Below are 21,749 nucleotides of genomic sequence, written 5' to 3'. Positions count from 1 at the left end.
GTGTAGCAACTAAGACCCAATGCAGCCAAAAATAAAAAATTAAATAAATACATTTATTTTAAAAAAGTGGATGTATTTAAAGAAAACCAAAAAGGTCCTACTGTATAGCACAGGGAACTATATTCAATATCCTGTGATAAACCATAATGGAAAAGAATATGAAAAAGAATGTATATAAATGTATAACTGAGTCACTTTCCTGTACAGCAGTAATTAACACAACACTGTAATTCTACTATACGTCAATAAAAAATAAAATTTAAAACAACTGCCATAAAAATAATCACATAAGGGGGACTTCCCTGGTGGTCCAGCGGTTAGGACTTCGCCTTCCAATGGAGGGGGTGAGGGTTCGATCCCTGGTCAGGGAGCTAAGATCCCACATGCCTTGCAGCCAAAAAACCAAAACATAAAACAGAAGCAATACTGTAACAAATTCAATAAAGACTTTAAAAATAGTCGACATCAAAAAAAATCTTTAAAACACAATCACATAAATCAGAAACAAATGAAACATAATAAAGTCCATACATTAAAAAAAAAGAGCATGGGTTCTGCTCACATCCCAGCTTACCACTTACTTATAGCTGTGTAATTCTGGGTAACTCACATAATGTCTCCTCAGACTCCTCATCTATAAAATGGGGATGGTAATAGTTCCCTACCTCATAGTGTTGCTGTAATCCGTAAACACTGTTAAGTGCCTTGGTAAATGTTTGATGCTCTCTGGTTATTGTGAATTAAAATATGTCAATGGCTTCTGGCCATATGATTCATAATAGTTTGACATTTAACCAAATGGTAAAACTATTCCATTTATTATTCCCATCTCTTTTTACCCCTTACCCTGTTGTGTTGTTTATGTTTTCTCCCACCACAGAGTGTTAGTTCCAGGAGAGTAAAGGCTTTATTTTGTTCACTGTTGAAAGCAGTAGCACCCAGAAAAGTACGGTACATATGAAGCCCTCAGTAAACACCAGCTGAAAGAATGGTGCAAACTCTCACAAGGAAAAATACACCAAAACTTTCATTATAATAAAAAAGCATAGATAAATCTTTCTCTAATGGCTTCCAGTCAAGTATTTTAAAACACCATATGCTATAATAAAAACATAAGTAATTTATTAAAATTTGAAGGCGAAAACATAATTTTAAAAGATTTAGACCTATGTTAGGTGTGATGGAGTATGGATGCTTTCTTGAAATTCACAATCAGATCCACGAGTATCACTTTCAGAATGTTCTAGTAGATTGAGTTTACTTTTAGTTGTCTTTGATGAAACAGTCACTATTCTACTCTCTTTCTTAACAAAAATGTGTTTTTTCAAAGACTCACTTCTAATTGGTTCATTAAGCAAATAATTATTTTGCCCAATTCCTTTGCTTTTCTGCTTTACAGGTGAGTCAGAGCAGGAATGCAGGTCCTTCCCAGGTTGTTTCTTAGCAGAGTATTTTTTGGTATATTCACCTGCTTTGCTCATTTTCTCTGAAGAAGACTTGCTATTTCTAGATAATTCCTCTTCTTTCCTTTGACTTCCAGTTCCAGAAATGACGTCTGCTGAAGGAGAACATGTTCTAGCAATGAAATCTTCAAAAGGCTCCTGCCGCTGCTCTGTGACTGGGACCCCCAGGTTGTCTTTGGAAGTTTCTAAGGCCTGCTGAGTAGAGACTGGGACATGGAAGGAGTCGAGAGGCAAAGGAGTCCCAGCATCACCTGTAATTTTCTGAAACTGGAGGGAAAGACAAAAGACAAGACAAAAATTCAGTGATGAACAAAGCCAACCATTAAAAAGTAGAGTTCAAAACTTCAATGTTATTCTGTGATCTTATTATTAACATAGTAATTGATTATTCAGAAGATTTCAGAGCCAGTTTTTTTCTAATTCTATCTTGCCAAGTGATTCTCAACTTAACCTAGCTATATCCAAGGCTATGTCCGCTACATTTTCAGACTTTGGTGATTGGGGTAGTTATTACCCATTTCCTTTCCCTCACTAAAAATGAAACCCTACTCTGTAAGAAAATTAATTTCTTTTCTATCCTCCAGGCACATGTAAACAGTATATAGTTTGTGACCAGACTGTGTTCTCAAGCTGTCAGTTCCCAAGACCAGTCTGAGACTGGCTGTGGTGGGCAAAGGGGGCTCCAAGTAAGGCTAGAGGAAAAGCTGACAGGTTTCCCCTCCCATTCCCATGACCAGGTGAGTCATTATAATATCTTACGTATTAGCTATGTCAAGATTACTTATTTTAAAAATTCTATCAGTACGTGTACCTTCATTAGTGTTCCTTCATTATAAGCTGACTGCATACAAATAGAAACCTAGATAAAATATGAATAGAATAGACATTTATACAATTTAAAATTTGGAATATTTTCTGTAATGTTTTCTTTCTTCATTAAGGAGAGTTTGCTTTAACTCATAAATTTTCTAAAGAACTTCCAGTTTTCTTATGTACAGCAATACAGTATCATGAAATGGGCCCACATTTACTAATCTCAGATTTGGAGAGGACTCCACAGTCTTCTAGCTCCCAAGCATGTGAACTATTAGAGACTGACCATTATTATTTTCTCTCTGACTTGGTCATTTCCTTTTTGCTAATCACTCTTAGAATCATTAAGTGCTGTCCTGTCCACTTACTTGGAGATTTTGCGTTTGTACTGGGGCACTCTGCTTTGATTCTGATTTTTCTTCTTCAAGTGCCTTCTTTTCTTCTTTAGGTGGACTGCTAACAGTAGAATTCATCTGGGGACGACCTAGTAAATGAAAATCTGACTGATCTATAGCAGCCATTGTGGCCAGCTGCCCAAGCCTGGACCAGAGGAGGAAAGGAGAAAAGACAAAGGTTATTATAATCACATAAGAGCAGTTTAGATTTCCCCAGACCTACAATCATGAAATACTTCTAAAATCTTAAAAGCCAACATCCTACTCCAGACTACAAGCCTCTCTCTCCCCCAAATTCTTAGCCCTTTCCAGATTCATCCTCTAGGAGACATCCCACTGTCTCACTAGCAGCTTCAACAAGTACCACGCACCTCGTCCACTGTCTGTCACACCTCCATTCCCACACTTCTTTACCACCTTTCTCCAGTTTCCAAGAATGTGTTTGTGCCTTCCTTCCCAACACCAGTTCATTCACTGACAAAACACCACTCCATCAACTATCAATCTCTACTTCCCTCTTTCAGCAAAATTGCTCCCGGTTGAGAACCACTGGCCTATATCTTCCCTGAAGATTAATAATAATTTTTATGTCTAAGACAAAAATAACTTTAATTCAAACTTATCAAACAAGCAAAATAAATGAAAGATAGGAAAATTCTTATCCATTCCCGAGTATTTTCGATGAAAACTGCCTTCAATTTAGTCTTTACAAAAAACTATACCTACTAATTACTCTGTCTACAGGTTACTCTTTTATAATGGGCTCCCCACTCTACCAAAGCAGGCTGCCCTATTTGCATTTCTCAAAAAATTTAATTCCTCATTTTAAAACGTCAACTATATTACCTATAATTACACTAAATTTGGCTAAATATGGCCACGTAAGTGATGAAAATTGCTCCAGTTCCTCAGCAAACTACCATTATAGTTGCAAAGAGAAGAACGCCATGAAGCGAAATGAACTAACCCAGCATCTTTAAGGAGATCCAAGAAAGCATGGAACTTCTGAAAAGAATTCTCAGTGCTGCCCAAAACACCTTCATCATCCAGGATCATGCTTGTCAATGAGTGGGCATGAAGGCCTTCAGACAAAGAGAATTTTATATTTCTTAACTGGGCATTTTCATGTTCCAGCTATAAAAGAAGACTGAAAATGTCTGACATGCTTTTTTCTCATTGTCATCAAAAGTAGTCTTGTCTAGTTTCAAGGAACAAAACTAAAACACTCAAAATGTAATTAATCTGTAATTAACCTAACTCTCCACCAGTAAAGACAGAGACCATATCACACAATAACCAAAACCCCCAGGCACCCAACAAAGTTTCCTATATAACACTTAGGTGGTATATCAATAAACCAAAGTTGTCGTTTTATTAATGATATTTCACAAAAGATCACATTTCTAACTGGTTCAATTCATAATGGAGCCTCATTCCACATTAGAAAATTACCTGCTTTAAGTTTCCCTTAAATTAGAAAGTGAATTATAGAGTCTGATTTGAACAAAACATATTACAACTCTGCTGAATGTTAAGAATTAACTTTAGCGAGCAAAATATCTAATGCTTACGTTTAAAAGTCCTAAATCGTACCCAACCCAATTTATTAAATGTACGATCACCAATATTTTCTTTGGCTTCTTGAAAATATTCACTCCCGTGCATTCTTCCCCTTCCGCTCATCACCTATGCACTTAAAACCCCCTATAAGCTCAACTCTAGTATTTCTCAGAAAGGCTGTTATGTTCATGAGGCCCCTTTTGCCTTATATAAGCAGGTGCTCCACATTTATTGAATGAGTGTCCGCCAATCCAATGGATGCACTTTGAAAAATTCCTCCCTACGTTCAACCTATGATAAAGTATATTTAGATGGAACTTTTTAGATTATGCCCTGCTTTCATGCATATTACCTAATGTAATTCTTATAGTATATATTTTCATCTTGCATTGCATTCGTACAAGTTTTCCAATATCTTAAATTTATTTAAATGATTCACTTTCCTAATTCATTGCCAGGAGAGTCTCATCATGTCTTTTATGCTACTGTATATACAGTATATGCACAAAAAGTGCTTTCTTGAATCAAAGAATCATGAACAGAAAATAAGCTAGTGTCATATGAAAGCACACACACACACACACACACAAAACGAGATTTTCACATTTTTAAAAACATGCTTTCTGGAATATAGATCATATGATCACTAAATACCAGTAAATGCAAAAGTCCATATGATACAACCAATTTGCAACATATTACAGTTTTAAAGTTTACAAACTATGTGTGTATGGCTTAAAATCAAATCAAAATAAAACGAAAACACTCTCAAAAGTATTAGAAATTGTTTGCCTCATTGACTCATTTATCAGCCTTAAGTCTTATTACTCTCTCCTCCTTTAACTGCTTTAGGCACTCCTCCAGTTTTTCCTAAACAAACAGAGTAAATATTATAACTAATTCGTAGTATAATATCCAAAAGCCTTTCCAGCTATAGGACTCATCAGGATTTAGGGGCAGAGCCAGAAGTGAACTCAGGTTTTAGTCTGCTACTGGTAATATCATACCATGCTAGTGAAACGAATTATCAAAATCTATCAAATTAGCATAGTAAAGATTTATTTAAATTCCACTTTTTCCAACATAAATTTGTGGCAGCCCACCATAAAAGGCATATGCGTATAACATAGCAAGTCATAAATAAATAGTTAAGACCAAGAAAGAAAACTTCTATTTTTATTTGTGGGTCTCTTTATAGTAGGAAGTCCTATTAATGAACATGCTTAATATACCTGAATTGCATAATTGCAGATTCAAAAGCATTCTTTTAAAAAGTAATCACTTTTAAAGCAAGTTACAGTCAAGCACTGTTCCTGGAGTTCCCTGGGCATTAAATAATCTAATCATCAAAACCCTGAGGGGGCTTCCCTGGTGGTGCAGTGGTTAAGAATCCGCCTGCCAGTGCAGGGGACACGGGCTCGAGCCCTAGTCCGGGAAGATCCCACGTGCCGCGGAGCAACTAAGTCCGTGCGCCACGACTACTGAGCCTACACTCTAGAGCTCCTGTGTCACAACTACTGAAGCCTGCGCGCCTAGAGCCCGTGCTCCGCAACAAGAGAAATCACCGCAATGAGAAGCCCACACACCACCAGGAAGAGTAGCCCCCGCTCGACGCAACTAGAGAAAGCCCGTGAGCAGTATCAAACACCCAGCGCAGCCAAAAATAAATAAATAAAATTAATTATTACAAAAAAAAAAAAACCCTACGAGGAAAGAACAATCACTAACTCCATGTTATTTTACAGATGAGGGAAACAGAGGCAGAGAAGTAAAGTAGAGCAGCACAGCCAAGGTGACACCACTAAGTAACAGAGCCACACTGTGGACTCAGGAAGCTGGGTGCCATTCCTGTTCACGGAGGTGGTAGTCTTCCCATGCACCAAAGCCAATCAAATAAAATGAACACTGATAAACTCTCTTAGGAGTTTTAGGAACTAAGACACTTCGGTCCTTGAAGTGGGGACACTGCTTGCAATAGGCAGAATTCTAACAGAGCCCCTAAGACTCCTACTTACTGAAGTACACAAACCTTCCACTTAAACAATCAAACCCTAAATCTGGGTGCTGTAGTGAAGGGATTTTGCAGACGGAATTAAGATTCAAAATCAGTTGATTTTTTAAGATAGGGAGATTATTCTAGGTGGATGTGACCTACTCAGGCACCCCACGAAAAGGACTTGAACTCTTCCTGAATTGAAGTACAAAAGGGACAAGAGGGAGATTCTCCATTGCTGGCTCTGAAGAAGTCCAATGCTGCGGCAGGGAAGGCAAGCGAGAGGCCTCTAGGAGCTGAGACCGTCCCCCGACTGACAGCCAGCAAGGAAATGGGGACCTCTGTCCTGCAACTGCAGAATCTGAATTATGCCAACAAGCCGAAGAAGCTTGGAGGCATTCTTTCCCAGAGCCTCTGGATGCTAACACAGCCAGACTGACATCTTGATTTCAGCTCCGTGACCCACACAAACTATGGTGAACATCCAACGTTTGGGGCTCAATGTTTACACTTAAATTTCACGTGCTTTAACACTCTCAGGAGGGAACCCACATGTTCCCATGTGTATCTGAGCAGGAAACCCAGTCACGCTGTGCCTGGACTTCTGACCTGCAGAACTGTGAGCTAGTCAAATAGGTATTGTTTTCAGTCAGTGAGAGTGTAGTAGAAGAATTAATATTCAACTCAACCTCCAGGTTCGTGGACAAAATAAATGATTGTCATTGTTTTGGGCCACTGTTTCGGGGTGGTTTCTTATGCAGCGATAAACAATCAGAATACCTATACTTATGAAAACAGTAAGGTATATTTATACATTTTAACTGCTTTGAACAATCACTTAAAGAATGAGGAACTCTATTATATGCCGTCATTGGGAGAGGAACTGGCATCACTTTCTGGAGAGTAGCTTTTGGTACCTAACAACAATCCTACATCAGGAGTTTACCCTAAGGAAATCAAAGATGTGGGCAAAGATTTATCTACCAACACGATATCATAAGATTGTTTATTTATAACCAAGCCCTAGAAGAAAGCTAAGAGCCTCCAAATTGGGATTGGTTTCAATAAAAACAGCTCACCGTATGAAGGAATGCGCTGTGAAGCCACTAAGAAAAGAATGACAAGAGGTCTCAACCAGAGTTTATGAACGGGCTTCAGGAGTTCTACATTCAAAATATATCTGTGCGTTTCTCCTGGGAGATGATGCATAAGCTTAATCAAATTCTCTGATGTAGAAGAGTATTTAGTGACATGGCAAAATATTTTTGAAACTTTTTTAAGACAAAAGAGCAGATTAGGTGTGTGTACATGCAGAAGTGGCTTTTATTTCCCTCAATAAGTTGTTCACTGTTTTCAAAGATTTGCTCAATGAACATATATTTTTATATTCAGAACATGTTTAAAAAATTGAGAATCTAAGAACTTCAAATTCTTTAATGTTTCATTACTAAAGCCAGTCAAGTTTTCAATGGGGAAAAAGGGAAAAAAATTGCAAAATTCCTCTACTTTTAATATAATGGTTTAATCAATCTTCTAAAACTGATTTCAAAGAAATTCTAAACAAATAAGCAAACAAACAAAAATCCCTCACCACAGTCAGAGGAAAGTAGACTAAAATTCCTGACTGGTTCTAAATAGCACATCAAAGTGCAATTACATGAAATAGTTTCTCCCTCTAATGGAGGGAATTAGAACACAGTGTGAAATTTTTGTGAAAAAGTGTACCCCTCTCCTACAAAGTATTAATAATTCATGTCCCTTACGTGGAAATATGGAACCAAAAAAGTTAGAAAGTAAAATTGCTTGATATTCTATTACTTAAGTAAGACTAATGATAAGGCTTTGGAATAATTTTCCTTCCTGTCATCTGCTCTCCTTCATCCCTTCTGTACACTGGCTAGGGTGATTTATCTGTGACAAAGCTCCCATCATATTGGATATCAAATTTTATGTTCAACTTTTCTCCACTTAACATTGAAATCAATCATTTCTCATATAATCAGGGGATTCATAACCTTGATTTTTTTTTTGTGGGCTACAAAATATTGCACTGAGTGGGTTTACTGGTTAACCATTTTACACATTTAAATTCCTTCTAACTTTTCAATATTATAAGACAAAATAACCGTTTTTATGCATGAAGGCTTTTTTCCATATTGAGAATAACATTCTTACAATAAATGCACAAAAATGAGTTTGAGATCAAAGCAAATGAATATTTTTAAGGCTCTGAGGTACCTATCTCCAAACCGCTTTCCAAAAGATTTCTGAGATTTTATACTGCCATCAGCGATGTATCACTTGGTATATAACCTCTACTATAACTGTTGGCTTACTTCCTCACCTAGAGTGCAAGTTATTTGAAGATAGGGGGTGTATTTTATTAAGTGTTTATCCCCAGCACCTGTGCCTAGCACAACGTAGACGGTCAATAAATAATTGCTTAATAAGGAAAATCCCTACCAATACAAGATGTACGTGTGTGAAAGACAGACTGTGTGTTTTTCTCTAACTGGATAGATGAAAACTTGTCGTCTTCTTTAATGTGCAATTTTTTGGCTTATAATTAGTAATTACATTTCTCTTTTATATTATATTGTAAAAATTCAGATTCTCTGAGGCAAATGGGCCTGGCACTACCCATTAGCTATATAACCTTGGACAAGTTCTATAACTCTAGGCCTCAACTTCCTCATCTATAAAATGGAGATAAGCTCCCATATCACAGAGCTCTTGTGAGGATTACATGAGTTAAAACACATATAAAATTAGAAGAGTGCTTGGTACACAGCATATGTTCAATTAATGCTGAATGAATGAACATGTGAATGCAAGCAGTAGTGAAGGGCTTAAAATGAAATAGTCTCATCCCACTCCCACATCCAGCACTCAAGAAGCGACCGATTCTGTACACAGGTTTTTAATTGTAAAATAGTCTCATCCCACTCCCACGTCCAGCACTCAAGAAGCGACCGATTCTGTACACAGGTTTTTAATTGTAAAATACGATATGTGTACTGAGAAGTGCACAGGACAAAACTGTCCATGTGACAAATCAAAAGAGAATACTTACATAACCACTACTCGAATCTGAAAGTATTGATACTTGTCAGCATCTCAAAAACCCCCCATATCGTTTTCTCATCACAAGCTCCTTCCCTCTTCCCGGTTAAACACCATCCTCATTTCTGAAAATCATTTCCTTTAACCTGCATGCATCCCTAACAAAAGAGTTTAGTTTTGTCAACATCTAACTTTATGTAGAGGATCATAGTATATGAAGTCTTTTCTATCTTATTTCTTTCACTCAACATTGGTTTAAAAGATTCATCCACATTGCAGCCTGTAGCTCTAGTTCATTCAGTTTTATTGCTTGATAGTTTTCCCACTGTATGAATACACATAATTTATTTAATTTTTGACTCTTGATGGACATTTGGGTTGTTTTCAGTTTGTGCTAATGCAAATCATGGACAGGAATCCTGCTGTACCGGTTATTCTGGTGCATTTACACAGGGCGGGGGTGAGGGCTGCTGGGTCACAGGCTATTTATATACCTTCAGTTGATGGAGAGTGCTAAATGCTTTCCAAAGTAGTTGTGTCGATTTATACTCCAGTATAAGCAGGGTAGAAGATTCCCATAGTACTCCAGGTCTACAATACCTGATACTACCAGACTTTATTTATGTATTTGTCAATCTGATTGGCATGTAGTTTCATTGGTTTTGACTCACTTTTCTCTTATTACTTAATGAAGTCGTATACTTTTCTGTGTTTACTGGCTGTTTGGATTTCCTTTTTTATGAGGTTGACGTCAACTATTGTTATTTTTTATTCTTATTTTTTTTAACTATTATTTATTTATTTTTGGCTGTGTTGGGTCTTCGTTGCTGCGTGTAGGCTTTCTCTAGTTGCGGTGAGCGGGGGCTACACTTCATTGCAGTGGCTTCTCTTGTCGTGGAGCACAGGATCTAGGCACGAGGGCTTCAGTAGTTGCGGCACGTGGGCTCAGTAGTTGTGGCTCGCAGGCTCTAGAGCGCAGGCTGCGTAGTTGTGGCGCACGGGCTTCATCGCTCCGTGGCATGTGGGATCTTCCTGGACCAGGGCTCGAACCTGTGTCCCCTGCCTTGGCAGGCAGATTCTTAACCACTGCGCCACCAGGGAGGTCCAACTGTTGTTATTTTGAATTCTTCTCCATTTCCAAGTAATACTCTTACATGACTATTTTCTGACTAAATTTGAGGCATTATCTGTTCACTTTCTGATTTACTAAGTAAGGGTTTAGTTCCTTTACACTCTTTCCTATGTCCACACTGCTCAGTAAAGTTATGTCATCATTAGTTATTCCACTGCTCATGATCTCTTTGACTTGTAGTGATATACTTAAAAACCTACATTGTTGATCCACTATAAACTCTCTCATCGTCACGCTTTGTAAAATGAGGACATTCATACCATCTTCCCTTTTTTCTACCTCCTGTCTACCTTCCAAACCTAGCTTTTACGTTGTCAAAGTTGAAATTTATATTCTGTTCTATGTGCAGTTAAATCTTCTGTTATTTGAGAGTCAGTAGGGAGTAAGGTTTAAGAGAACAGGCAGAGAGCCTAAACTCAAAGCCTCGATCCAACCCTAAATTCGGTACAGCCTGGGCAAGTTCCTTCCCTGTCTTAGCATCCTTCTCTCAAAAGTGGGAATGATATTAGCACCAACCTCATAAGGCTATTCAGAGGATTAAATGAGTTAATATATGCAAAAACACTTAGAGCCTAATATATACTAAGTACATACTACTACACAATACATTTCAGTACATACCAAGTTAATACTAATACATACTAAGTATAGTTTAGGTTAGTTATTTGTTATTACATGCAAGTTGACAATAAAAGCTGCCAACCAAGACAGTATTGCCATTATTACAATTAAATTAATATTGCCCACTGCAGATGTACTGTGTCTCTGTGTATAGACTACACCTCGTTCCATACTGTGTCAGTGTCACTGCCCTTGTGCAGGGTGACCACATACCCCAAGCCGCCGTGGGCTGTTCCAGTTTATACCTGTTGTCCTGATGTTACAGCATTAGAGCGCCTCCTTACACTATTGAAGTGTAAGGAGTTTGGACAAGTTCTGGTTTGGACAACAAATTAGATAGGTGGTCATTACTCCTGTGTGTCACTGAAAACGGGGACATCTATAGTGTCAAGTTTAAGTGGATTCTTCTCTTCCTCACCAATAGTAGGTTAAAAATCAACCATAGTTTAGTTTGCTTCATGTTTATGTCAGTATAGCCTTTTCTCTGGAGTTCAAGTTCCTTCTCCTCTTCCTCTCCCTCCTCCCTTCCAACAGTGCCTAATACCTAGTAAGTACAATATGCCTCAAGGTGTTTCTAAGCTCTCAATCACACAATCAATGGAAGCCTCTCCAATCTAGACTAGCTGCTCTCTGCACTGAATCCCCTATTACCTTCCTTCTTGGTTTATTGCCTCATTTTGCTGGATTATTTCTATAAATAGCTTAAGGTGTAGCACAGGAGGTAAATTTTTCAAATTTCTTTGTGTACAAAATATCTCATTCAGCCTCCACTTATGACTGATAGTTTGGCTGGATACAAAACCCTAGGGTGAAAATTATGTGCTGGAAAAATTTGGAGGTATCTTTCTCATGCCTTCCAGCATCCATGGTGCTGATGACAAGTATGATAAAGTCAGATTTTAACTTTTTTTTTTTTAGGTGACCAGTATTTTTCTCTCTGGAATGGATGTATCCTCTCAGTATTTTATTCTATTTTAATTTATTTTTTCAGTATTTTAAAGTTTCACAATGAAGGGTGCCTAGGTATGAGTCTATTCTTGTTCATCTTGCTCAAAACTTGAGTAACGATTTTCAATCTGAGGCCTGATGTCTACTTTCAGCTGTGGGGAATTTTGTTGCCCTTTGACAGCTTCCCTCCATTTTTTGTCTGGGTCTGCCGTTTCTAATGGTAACATGTTGGATCTCCCAGATGCAGCCTCTCTAACATATGGCTATCACATTTTCCATTGTGTCGTTCTTTTTTATATACTGAGAAATTTTTAAAATTCCTACTGAATATATTTCAGCAACCATATTTTCATATCCAAGACACCTCTCTTGCTTTCTGACCATTCTCTTTTTAATTAACACCCTAGTCTTATTTTATAGTTGCTAGCTCTTTTTAAACCTCTCTCAGGATACTAATTAGGGTTTTTGCTTAAATTATTTTGTTCCCTAAATTGTCCCCAGTCCTACCAGGATATGTTTTCACTCTTTTCCCCCCTCTCTCATGTTGTAAGCTTTACTCAACTATCAGGCAAATGACAGTTATTTTCTATTTAAGAATGAGCACAGAAAGCTCCCTGAAGTCAACGATTGATTGGCTTCTTATGCAGGAAGAAGTGGGGAGTGACTGTAATAGGATCCCCCCCAAACACTCTTTTCTAGGGTGTAAAAACTCACACTAGCTGCCCTAGTTCTCCCCAGTTTCACTGTTTTCAAACTTAAAATCATCTCACTTCAGGAGCGTGAGGGCGGGGCTGGGAGTCCACTGCTCCAAACACAACCCTTCAATGAGCTCCCCTATTTCAGTCACACTTTTAACTAACTCCACCCTCTCTCCTACATGCGCATCAAAGCATGAAGCTACTTCTGCAGGTGGGGTCAGAATCCTCCTCAGTTGCTGGTGGTACCTGTGCATATTCTAGGTGATGCTTTTCCTCTGTTCTACTGCTTCAGTTTCGCACTCTTCCATGTGTCTTCTCTCTTTCAAAACTATGTTGAAATCTCTTGACTGTTGTTGGCTTATGTACTTAAACACTTTGATACCATCCTTGTAGTGTCTTGTCAAAACGGAGAAGAGCTGCAATGGTTCTCAGTGCATTCTGAATCTGCTATTCTGTGGTCCCCGTGTTTAAAGTTCTTGGTCTTCCCCAGTCTATCACTGCTTTTAGAAATACAATCTCCTGTTCTACTCATGAAGGAAATGAATACAACACATCTAAAATGACAAGGAATGCGGGTTAGATGCTCTAGGGTCTTGTCGTACTCTGCAATTTACTAAGAAATCACTTATGTGCTACAAATTGTAGGTGCTCATTTATAAAACGAAAGGGGGTAACTCTACATGAACTATAGATTTCTCCCACTGTAACATTTCATAATTTTCTAAGTTTTCTTAAAATTTCTCTATATTATCATTAATTTTAATTAAAAACATAAAAATCTAACATTCTCTTTTGAAAATCAAAGAGTAATTACCATAGTCCTACAATAATGGGATAATTAGTTCTGAAACCTGTCAAGTTTCATGTTTCATACGAAAAGAGAATCATATTAAATAATTTTTAAAAATTAAACATGGACTTTGTAGCACAAAGACAAGGTTCCCCCAAATGGTATTCCCTTATTTACTAGAAATGTTCAGCTCTGCATTAAAGTTGAAATAAAACAAATATATTATTTTTGAGGTGCAAAAGTTTCTTATGAAAATCAGTTTTTCTTTTCTGTCCATACAAACAAAAGTATGGAATCACATTAGATGTCAGGTTTATGAGGGAATATAATGTAGCTTCTTGAGGTTTTTTATTTTAGGAAAGGAGAATATTAACATCAAAACTTTTTTCAACTTTACTTTTATTTAAAATGAGGCCATATTTTCCTCTTATAAAAAGAGAGTTCAACTAGAACTGTCAATTTTCTCATTTGTAAAACAAGAGCACTGAATCAGCTGACTATATTCATTCAGAACTCAATTTCTTTATCTTATGATCACTAAGGTTCTCCCTAAATCGAATATCCTAAGGTTCTAAGGAAAGGAAACTATATTACTAACGACATGTTTTGATTTTTATTTCTTAGAGTTCAAATGTCCACCATTCACCTTGGTCTAAGCTTAAGGAACCATTCAAGGGGATACAATGCAGATGGGAGGAGAAAACAAAACCCTCACTCAAGCTGTGCAGTGTTGCAATCAGGCTTCCATTTGAAAAATAATCTTCTCTATAGCTTTAAAGTGATAACTTCGTACCTGCAGTGCTTCTTGTTTCAAACTGATTTTCTCTGGCTCTTCCTGAACACTTTCTGAGGAATCTTCGACCTCTTCGATTTCTGAGGAGGAAGGACTCTCTACTGTCACAGTCACAGGAAATTCTGATGGACCTGACTGTCACAAGAAGAAGATAGGAAACCACAGAGTTGTTAAACTGAAGTGCAAAGAAAGAAGACAAGATTGTATAAAAGATAACACAAGCCAGATACCAAATATCCACATATTAGAGGACATTTAACAAAAGTGATCTGAGGTATCATTATTTATAAATGTCTCTCACTGCTCCTTAGTCTAAAACAGGCAATGACTAAGTAAAAGTACAGTAACTTATTTTTGCTATGTTACTGTACAGACCTCTGTTGTACATGGTTAGGATTAGTAATGGGAATTGCCCATATTATTTTATTAAGTTTCTTTCACAGAAGCCAAGTGAAGAGCCAAGATAAACATTTTTTCTCAGATCAACTTTATACTGCAAATGAAAAATTTATTCTTTACCATCAGACGAAAACAGTCTGGAAGAAAATGTAGTTTTTCGGAGGAAAATACATCAGTAAAGGGACTGATGAATAATCAGAAAGTCAACATATCTAAGCTGTGAAGAACAGACGTTAGAATTTTAAAAAATAAATCACATACACATACACAACTAAAACTGACCCATCAAAAATTTCATCTTCTCATCACCCTTAAGCCAAAACTAGGGTAACAGTAATACAATTCTCCTGTCAAGCTTCACTGCCACTGCAATGTTGTTCCATAGGGCATTTACAAACATTTAAAAACTGACCTGGCCACAACCCCATAAAAGTCTACAGATCATACAGAAGTGTGCTGGGATTATATAACCACGCAGAAGACAAGTCACTAGGACATCATTTTCACAACAAGCAGCAAACCTGCAGCATAGGAAACTCCCAACAGGAGAACGAGGTGCACACCCCTCCCTCTGGGCATGCAAGGGCAGGACTGACACCCAAGGTGCTCTTCTCTCAATCTCAGCAGTGGTGCCTTTCATAGAGCAACTATGCGGTCTCCCAAGACCACTGGGAAGGAGAATCTGATACTGACAGTATTAGCTTGCCATGAGGCCATAAGCGAGGGAATGTGTGTGGCCTTGGTGAGAGAGCAGAAGTTTGGGAGATGTTGCTTTATATTGGCTTTCAGATCAGGAATTTGTACATACGGCCTGCAAACAACATTTCTTGAAAACATATGAACATTCTTGAGTATGACAGCTCCATGTGAGGGGTCAGAAATGGCAGTCAAGTTCATTTCACTGGGTAACAGCTGATTTGCAGACTGGAGAACAGGCTTCCTTTTTCACAGACATAACCACAAGGCTGCCAGCTGTGTGCGAAATCCACACAATTACATGGTTGCATTGGGAGAGCGACCAGACAAGTTTTACATGGATTTATTTCAGAGAGGGAAATACTTCTTGTAAGGCTCTGTCAGTTTAAAAAGCAAGAAGAATGACCACCCACCTTTCCCAATTCAACCCCTACATATCATAAATATGATAGCTACATACCTGCACCTGATTACATACATCACGAGCTTTGATGAATGGAAAGCCCTTAAAAAGATATCAACAAAACGAAGTTAGATCTTGATGTAAATACATCACCAGTTAAATCCAGTTAATACAACTATTTAGTATTATGTACAGTATCCATACAGAATTGTGTATAAAAATAAATAAGCTCAAAAGAAGGACCTGGAGGGCTCTGCTACGGAGAAAACTGAACAGAATTCAGCCGACTGGCTTGGTGATAACTCTCTGAACTGCTGAGAGGCCCCTTCAGCTCCTATGTTCAGGATGGTTGAGATTTCAGTCTCACTTCTTTAAATGGTGATATTAATCGTTCTCTAATTTACCACTCTGTGTGACGAGGATGGACCTGAGATTAAGTGTCTCACCAAGAAGATAGGAAACCATAGAGTTGTTAAACTCAAGTGCAAAGACTGGGGATTCAACACTATAGTTTATGCAACAGCAATTCACATTACCATTTGCAAAAAATTAGTTGGTTGTCCAATAAGGATTATAAACAGCCATTTAACATGAGCTACTGAACAGATACTTTACACAGTAACTCCTTCAAGTACTATTTAAAATCAGTTCTCTTTGTTTTCTTAAGCAATTGTTAACCCCCAATTTCGTGAATACTACCAAGTAAGTCACTTGAAAATCATCTAGAGCAATCTATTTCACTTAGCAAGCCTAAAGCTATAATTCAACAATTTTATTTACTGTTCTATGACAAAAATTACTATGAACAGCTATCCCCTGGATAAGTAATCAGCTAAAGCTAGTTTGACTCACTAAATCTGATTTACTGAGTTAATAAGCCAGTTGATTTAGAATAGGTCTAATGCAGATTTCTCATCCATTCTGCATTAAACTGCTTCCCATGCCTAAAATGTCTTTTTTCCCATTCGTACATATCCAAATTCCTACTTCTGTGCTGTAGGGCTTGGCTCAACTACACCTGCCTTTAGTGAAACTTTTCTCACCTGCACAATTGGAGATAATTTTAGTCTCCTCATGACTCCCACGGGGTTACCTCTGTTGTGACACTTGAGAAACAACTTGAAACTCCCAATTACTTTCTGTTTTTCTTCCTTAGACGGCTCATTAGGCAGAAGCCATGTGTGAGTTATCTTCTTTCCTCTATAGAAAGCACCAGAGACCGCCCACGTAATGGAAGTTCCAAAATAAAGAATTCTGAACGACTGAAAAAGACAGGGAATGCAAACACATTACCTGTTGCTTTTTGCACGTTCTGCAGTACGCCACGGCAGGAAACCAGACACACCAGGTGGTAGAGGTTCAGGACCATAACATTCTTTACCAGCAGAGTGTTTCCTTCCATTACTTACAGGTTTCTTTGTGGCCAATCCTATGTTTGACAAAGCACGAAAGAAGGAATCAAGATGCACCAAAGGTCTACAGAGCAACTCTCAAAAGTGTACAGTTTGAAAGGAATCAAACAGGCACTGGACAATGATGCCAAGGCCATTAAAAAAAGGATCGTTTTGTAAAAAGGTTTTACATAAGCCAGCATTTTTTAAAAATATAAGTTCTCTACACTAACAAGTTATTTTAACTAAAACAAAAGTATTGAGATGTGCAGAAATGGAAAAATAAAATTTTTAAAAATCCCAAAGTATGATCCATTTTATGTATCATGCAGAAACACTCAAGTTTATTGAATCTTAGAACACCTTTGGCATTTCTGAATCTCAAGGATAGCGAAACACAGGTACACCCATGACTTCTGCCAAACAGAATCTTCAGAATTGGACCAAAATTTCAATTTAAGATGAATTTTTCTATGTAAAAACAGTAAAAGTTATAAGACTGCAAGTTGCTGGGTGGTAGGTGAGTCAATGTTACTCTCCTATAAGCCTGTCAGCCTTCACTGCTCCTTTGATTTCATATAGAAAACACACAAAAAAACAAATGAAACCCACTGGATAAAAGAGTGAAATGTGGAGACTTATCCTATATTTCAGTAGTAAAGAGGCAAGTATCTTTATATGAAATATTTGGTTGCAAAAACTAGACCTACGTGTTAATATTTTATTTAGAACAAGCCATATATTAAAATTCACATTTAAATATTTAATTTGAATTTACTGAAAACAAACATCATAGGTTAAAATGGTTATTTTTATCCTTCAAATCTACTATTTCATGTTATTTTATTTATTTATTTTAATAGATCTTTATTGGAGTATAATTGCTTCACAATTCTGTGTTAGTTTCTGTTGCACAACAAAGCAAATCAGCCATATGCATACACATGTCCCCATATACCCTCCCTCTTGAGCCTCCCTCCCACCCTCCCTATCCCACCCCTCTAGGTCATTGCAAAGCACCGAGCTGATCTCCCTGTGCTATGCTGCTGCTTTCTACATTTTAGCGGCATTAGGATGGAGTGTAAAATAGAGTGTATGTGGTAATATAGGATAAATATTTCATAGAGTGTAGCTTATTGATAATCACCACATGATTCTGTGTGATTTAACATGCCTCTTAAAAATATATAGGAGCTCAGTTCTTTTTGTGCTATTTTATTTTGTTTTTAAACTTAATTACCCTCCAAAAAAGATGTCTGTATGCATGTGGTTTGTATGTGTATACCCTTCCTTTACTTTCAGAAACTAATGCAAATACATTTGTATTAAAAATTTTTTTAATTATACTTTTTGTGTTAGGAGATAAAAAAAAATTTCTAATAAAAGTTCCCGTCTTTTTTAGGCATACATAACTACAATATAAATGTGACACAATTCACACCATTATCTTACCCCTATACTCACCTGGCTCTAAGTATATACCCAGCTATTGATTTGGCTTACCTCTATGTCTCCAAATAACTGAGGCAAATACAAAAAATAGACCAAGAAATAAAATTACTCTTAAAATACCTCAATGAGCTTGTATACTTCAGTTACATTTCCACTTTGTTTAATCAAGCTAAATAAAAAAAAATTTTTAATTGTATTCTCATTCCATGATGCTGTATTATATACCACCAAGTACTAATATTACAGAATTCCTAATATGTTTCACATATACATGTTTTATTTATATATGTTTCCATTTCTAATATTATAGCAAAAGGCAACTTAGCTATTTTAAGAATGCTTTACATATCATATAAATTTTTAATAACAATATGTAATTAGTGTGAAACCACAAATCTTAACTTCTTTGTATGTACTATTTGATTATTAAAATACCACTGTCTTGAAATAACAATTGGCAGATAATTCATAAGCTTTTTTTTTGACTTCATAAACACTCTTAACAACTTCTATTTAATACACTATTGTCCAAGCAAGTTGATTAATGGAGAATCAAAAACATACATCTTTAAGTAGAAAAAGAAAAGTTGTATTTATGAAGATGTTTACAATAGTTTATTTTAGGTTATTTCCAATTTTTCACCATTTTAAAAAATGGACCAACTCAATGAAACCTTCTGAATCCAATGTTAAAAAGTATAACTATGAAAGAAAAAAAAAAAGTATAACTGTGAATCATAAAATTGAAATTTAGTATGAAAAGATAAGAATGGCAAATTATATTGAATCTATGTGGAATTATGTTTATAGACATCAGGAAGAGAAAATAAAAATGTAAACAATGGGAGGAACCAAGATGGCGGAGTAGAAGGATGTGCTCTCACTCCTCTGCGAGAACACCGGAATCACAACTAGCTGCTGGACGGTATTTGACAGGAAGACACTGGAACACACCAAAAAGGATACCCCGCATCCAAAGACAAAGGAGAAGCCACAATGAGACGGTAGGGGGGGGCGCAATCAGAGTAAAATCAAATCCCATAACTGGTGGGTGGGTGACTCACAGACTGGCGAACACTTATACCACAGAAGTCCACCCACTGGAGTGAAGGTTCTGAACCCAACGTCGGGCTTCCCAAACTGGGGGTCCGGCAACGGGAGGAGGAATTCATAGAGAATCAGAATTTGAAGCCTAGTGGGAATAGATTGCGGGACTTCGACGGGCCTGGGGGAAACAGAGACCCCACTCTTGGAGGGCGCACACAAAATAGTGTGTGTATCGGGACCCAGGGGAAGGAACGGTGACCCCGGGGGAGACTGGACGAGACCTACCTGCTAGTGTTGGAGGGTCTCCTGCAGAGGCAGGGGGTGGCTCTGTTTCACCGTGGGGATGGTGACGCTGGCAGCCGAAGTTCTGGGAAGTACTCCTTGGCGTGAGCCCTCCCAGAGTCTGTTATTAGCACCACCAAAGAGCCCAGGTAGGCTCCAGTGTTGGGTTGCCTCAGGCAAGACAACCAACAGCGAGGGAACCCAGCCCCACCCATCAACAGTCAAGTGGATTAAAGTTTTACTGAGCTCTGACCACCACAGCAACAGTCAGCTCTACCCACCATCAGAGCCTCCCATCAAGCCTCTTAGATAGCCTCAACCACCAGAGGGCAGAGAGCAGAAGCAAGAAAAACTATAATCCTGCAGCCTGTGGAACAAAAACCACATTCACAGAAAGACAGACAAGATGAAAAGGCAGAGGGCTATATACCAGATGAAGGAACAAGATAAAACCCCAGAAAAACAACTAAATGAAGTGGAGATAGGCAACCTTCCAGAAGAAGAATTCAGAATAATGATAGTGAAGATGATCCAGGACCTCAGAATAAGAATGGAGGCAAAGATTGAGAAGATGCAAGAAATGTTTAACAAAGACCTAGAAGAATTAAAGAACAAACAGAGATGAACAGTACAATAACTGAAATGAAAACTACACTAGAAGGAATCAATAACAGAATAACTGAGGCAGAAGAATGGATAAGTGACCTGGAAGACAGAATGGTGGAATTCACTGCTGCGGAACACACTAAAGAAAAAAGAATGAAAAGAAATGAAGACAGCCTAAGAGACCTCTGGGACAACATTAAACACAACAACATTCGCATTATAGGGGTCCCAGAAGGAGAAGAGAGAGAGAAAGGACCAGAGAAAATATGTGAAGAGATTATAGTCGAAAACTTCCCTCACATGGGAAAGGAAATAGCCACCCAAGTCCAGGAAGCGCAGTGAGTCCCATACAGGATAAACCCAAGGAGAAACACACCGAGACACATAGTGATCAAATTGGCAAAAATTAAAGACCAAGAAAAATTATTGAAAGCAGCAAGGGAAAAACGACAAATAACATACAAGGGAACTCCCATAAGGTTAACAGCTGATTTCTCAGCAGAAACTCTACAAGCCAGGAGGGAGTGGCATGATATACTTAAAGTAATGAAAGGGAAGAACCTACAACCAAGATTACTCTACCCGGCAAGGATCTCATTTAGATTGGATGGAGAAATCAAAAGCTTTACAGACAAGCAAAAGCTAAGAGAATTCAGCACCACCAAACCAGCTCTACAACAAATGCTAAAGGAACTTCTCTAAGTGGGAAACACAAGAGAAGAAAAGGACCTACAAAAACAAACCCAAAACAATTAAGAAAATGGTCACAGGAACATACATATCAATAATTACCTTAAACGTGAATGGATTAAATGCTCCAACCAAAAGACATAGACTGCTGAGTGGATACAAAGACAAGACCCATATATATGCTGTCTACAAGAGACCCACTTCAGACCTAGGGACACATACAGACTGAAAGTGAGGGGATGGAAAAAGATATTCCATTCAAAAGGAAATCAAAAGAAAGCTGGAGTAGCTATACTCATATCAGATAAAATAGACTTTAAAATAAAGAATGTTACAAGAGACAAGGAAGGACACTACATAATGATCGAGGGATCAATCCAAGAAGAAGATATAACAATTATAAATATATATGCACCCAACATAGGAGCACCTCAATACATAAGGCAACTGCTAACAGCTATAAAAGAGGAAATCGACAGTAACACAATAATAGTGGGGGACTTTAACACCTCAC

The 21,749-nt window shown here is 37.7% G+C and overlaps 1 protein-coding gene across 1 annotated transcript; it reads right to left on the bottom strand.

Annotated features, from left to right (window-relative positions):
- Positions 1-1,166: 1,166 nt before the first annotated feature.
- Positions 1,167-20,059, bottom strand: LOC309653621 (centrosomal protein of 78 kDa-like; the record flags this gene model as incomplete). Its single annotated transcript, XM_082478498.1, has 7 exons — positions 19,943-20,059; positions 17,061-17,196; positions 15,825-15,869; positions 14,270-14,400; positions 3,639-3,753; positions 2,645-2,816; positions 1,167-1,730 (listed from the first exon to the last, which is right to left on the bottom strand). The coding sequence occupies exons 3-7, from the start codon at positions 15,842-15,844 to the stop codon at positions 1,167-1,169; spliced, it is 1,002 nt and encodes a 333-aa protein (XP_082334624.1). The 5' UTR covers positions 15,845-15,869; positions 17,061-17,196; positions 19,943-20,059.
- Positions 20,060-21,749: the final 1,690 nt, after the last annotated feature.

Source organism: Balaenoptera physalus (genome assembly GCF_965194825.1).
Source record: "Balaenoptera physalus genome assembly, contig: HAP1_SCAFFOLD_690, whole genome shotgun sequence".
NCBI lineage: Eukaryota > Metazoa > Chordata > Mammalia > Artiodactyla > Balaenopteridae > Balaenoptera > Balaenoptera physalus.
The sequence above is the reverse complement of the archived record's forward strand: the minus strand, read 5'-3'. Positions and strand labels throughout refer to the sequence as shown.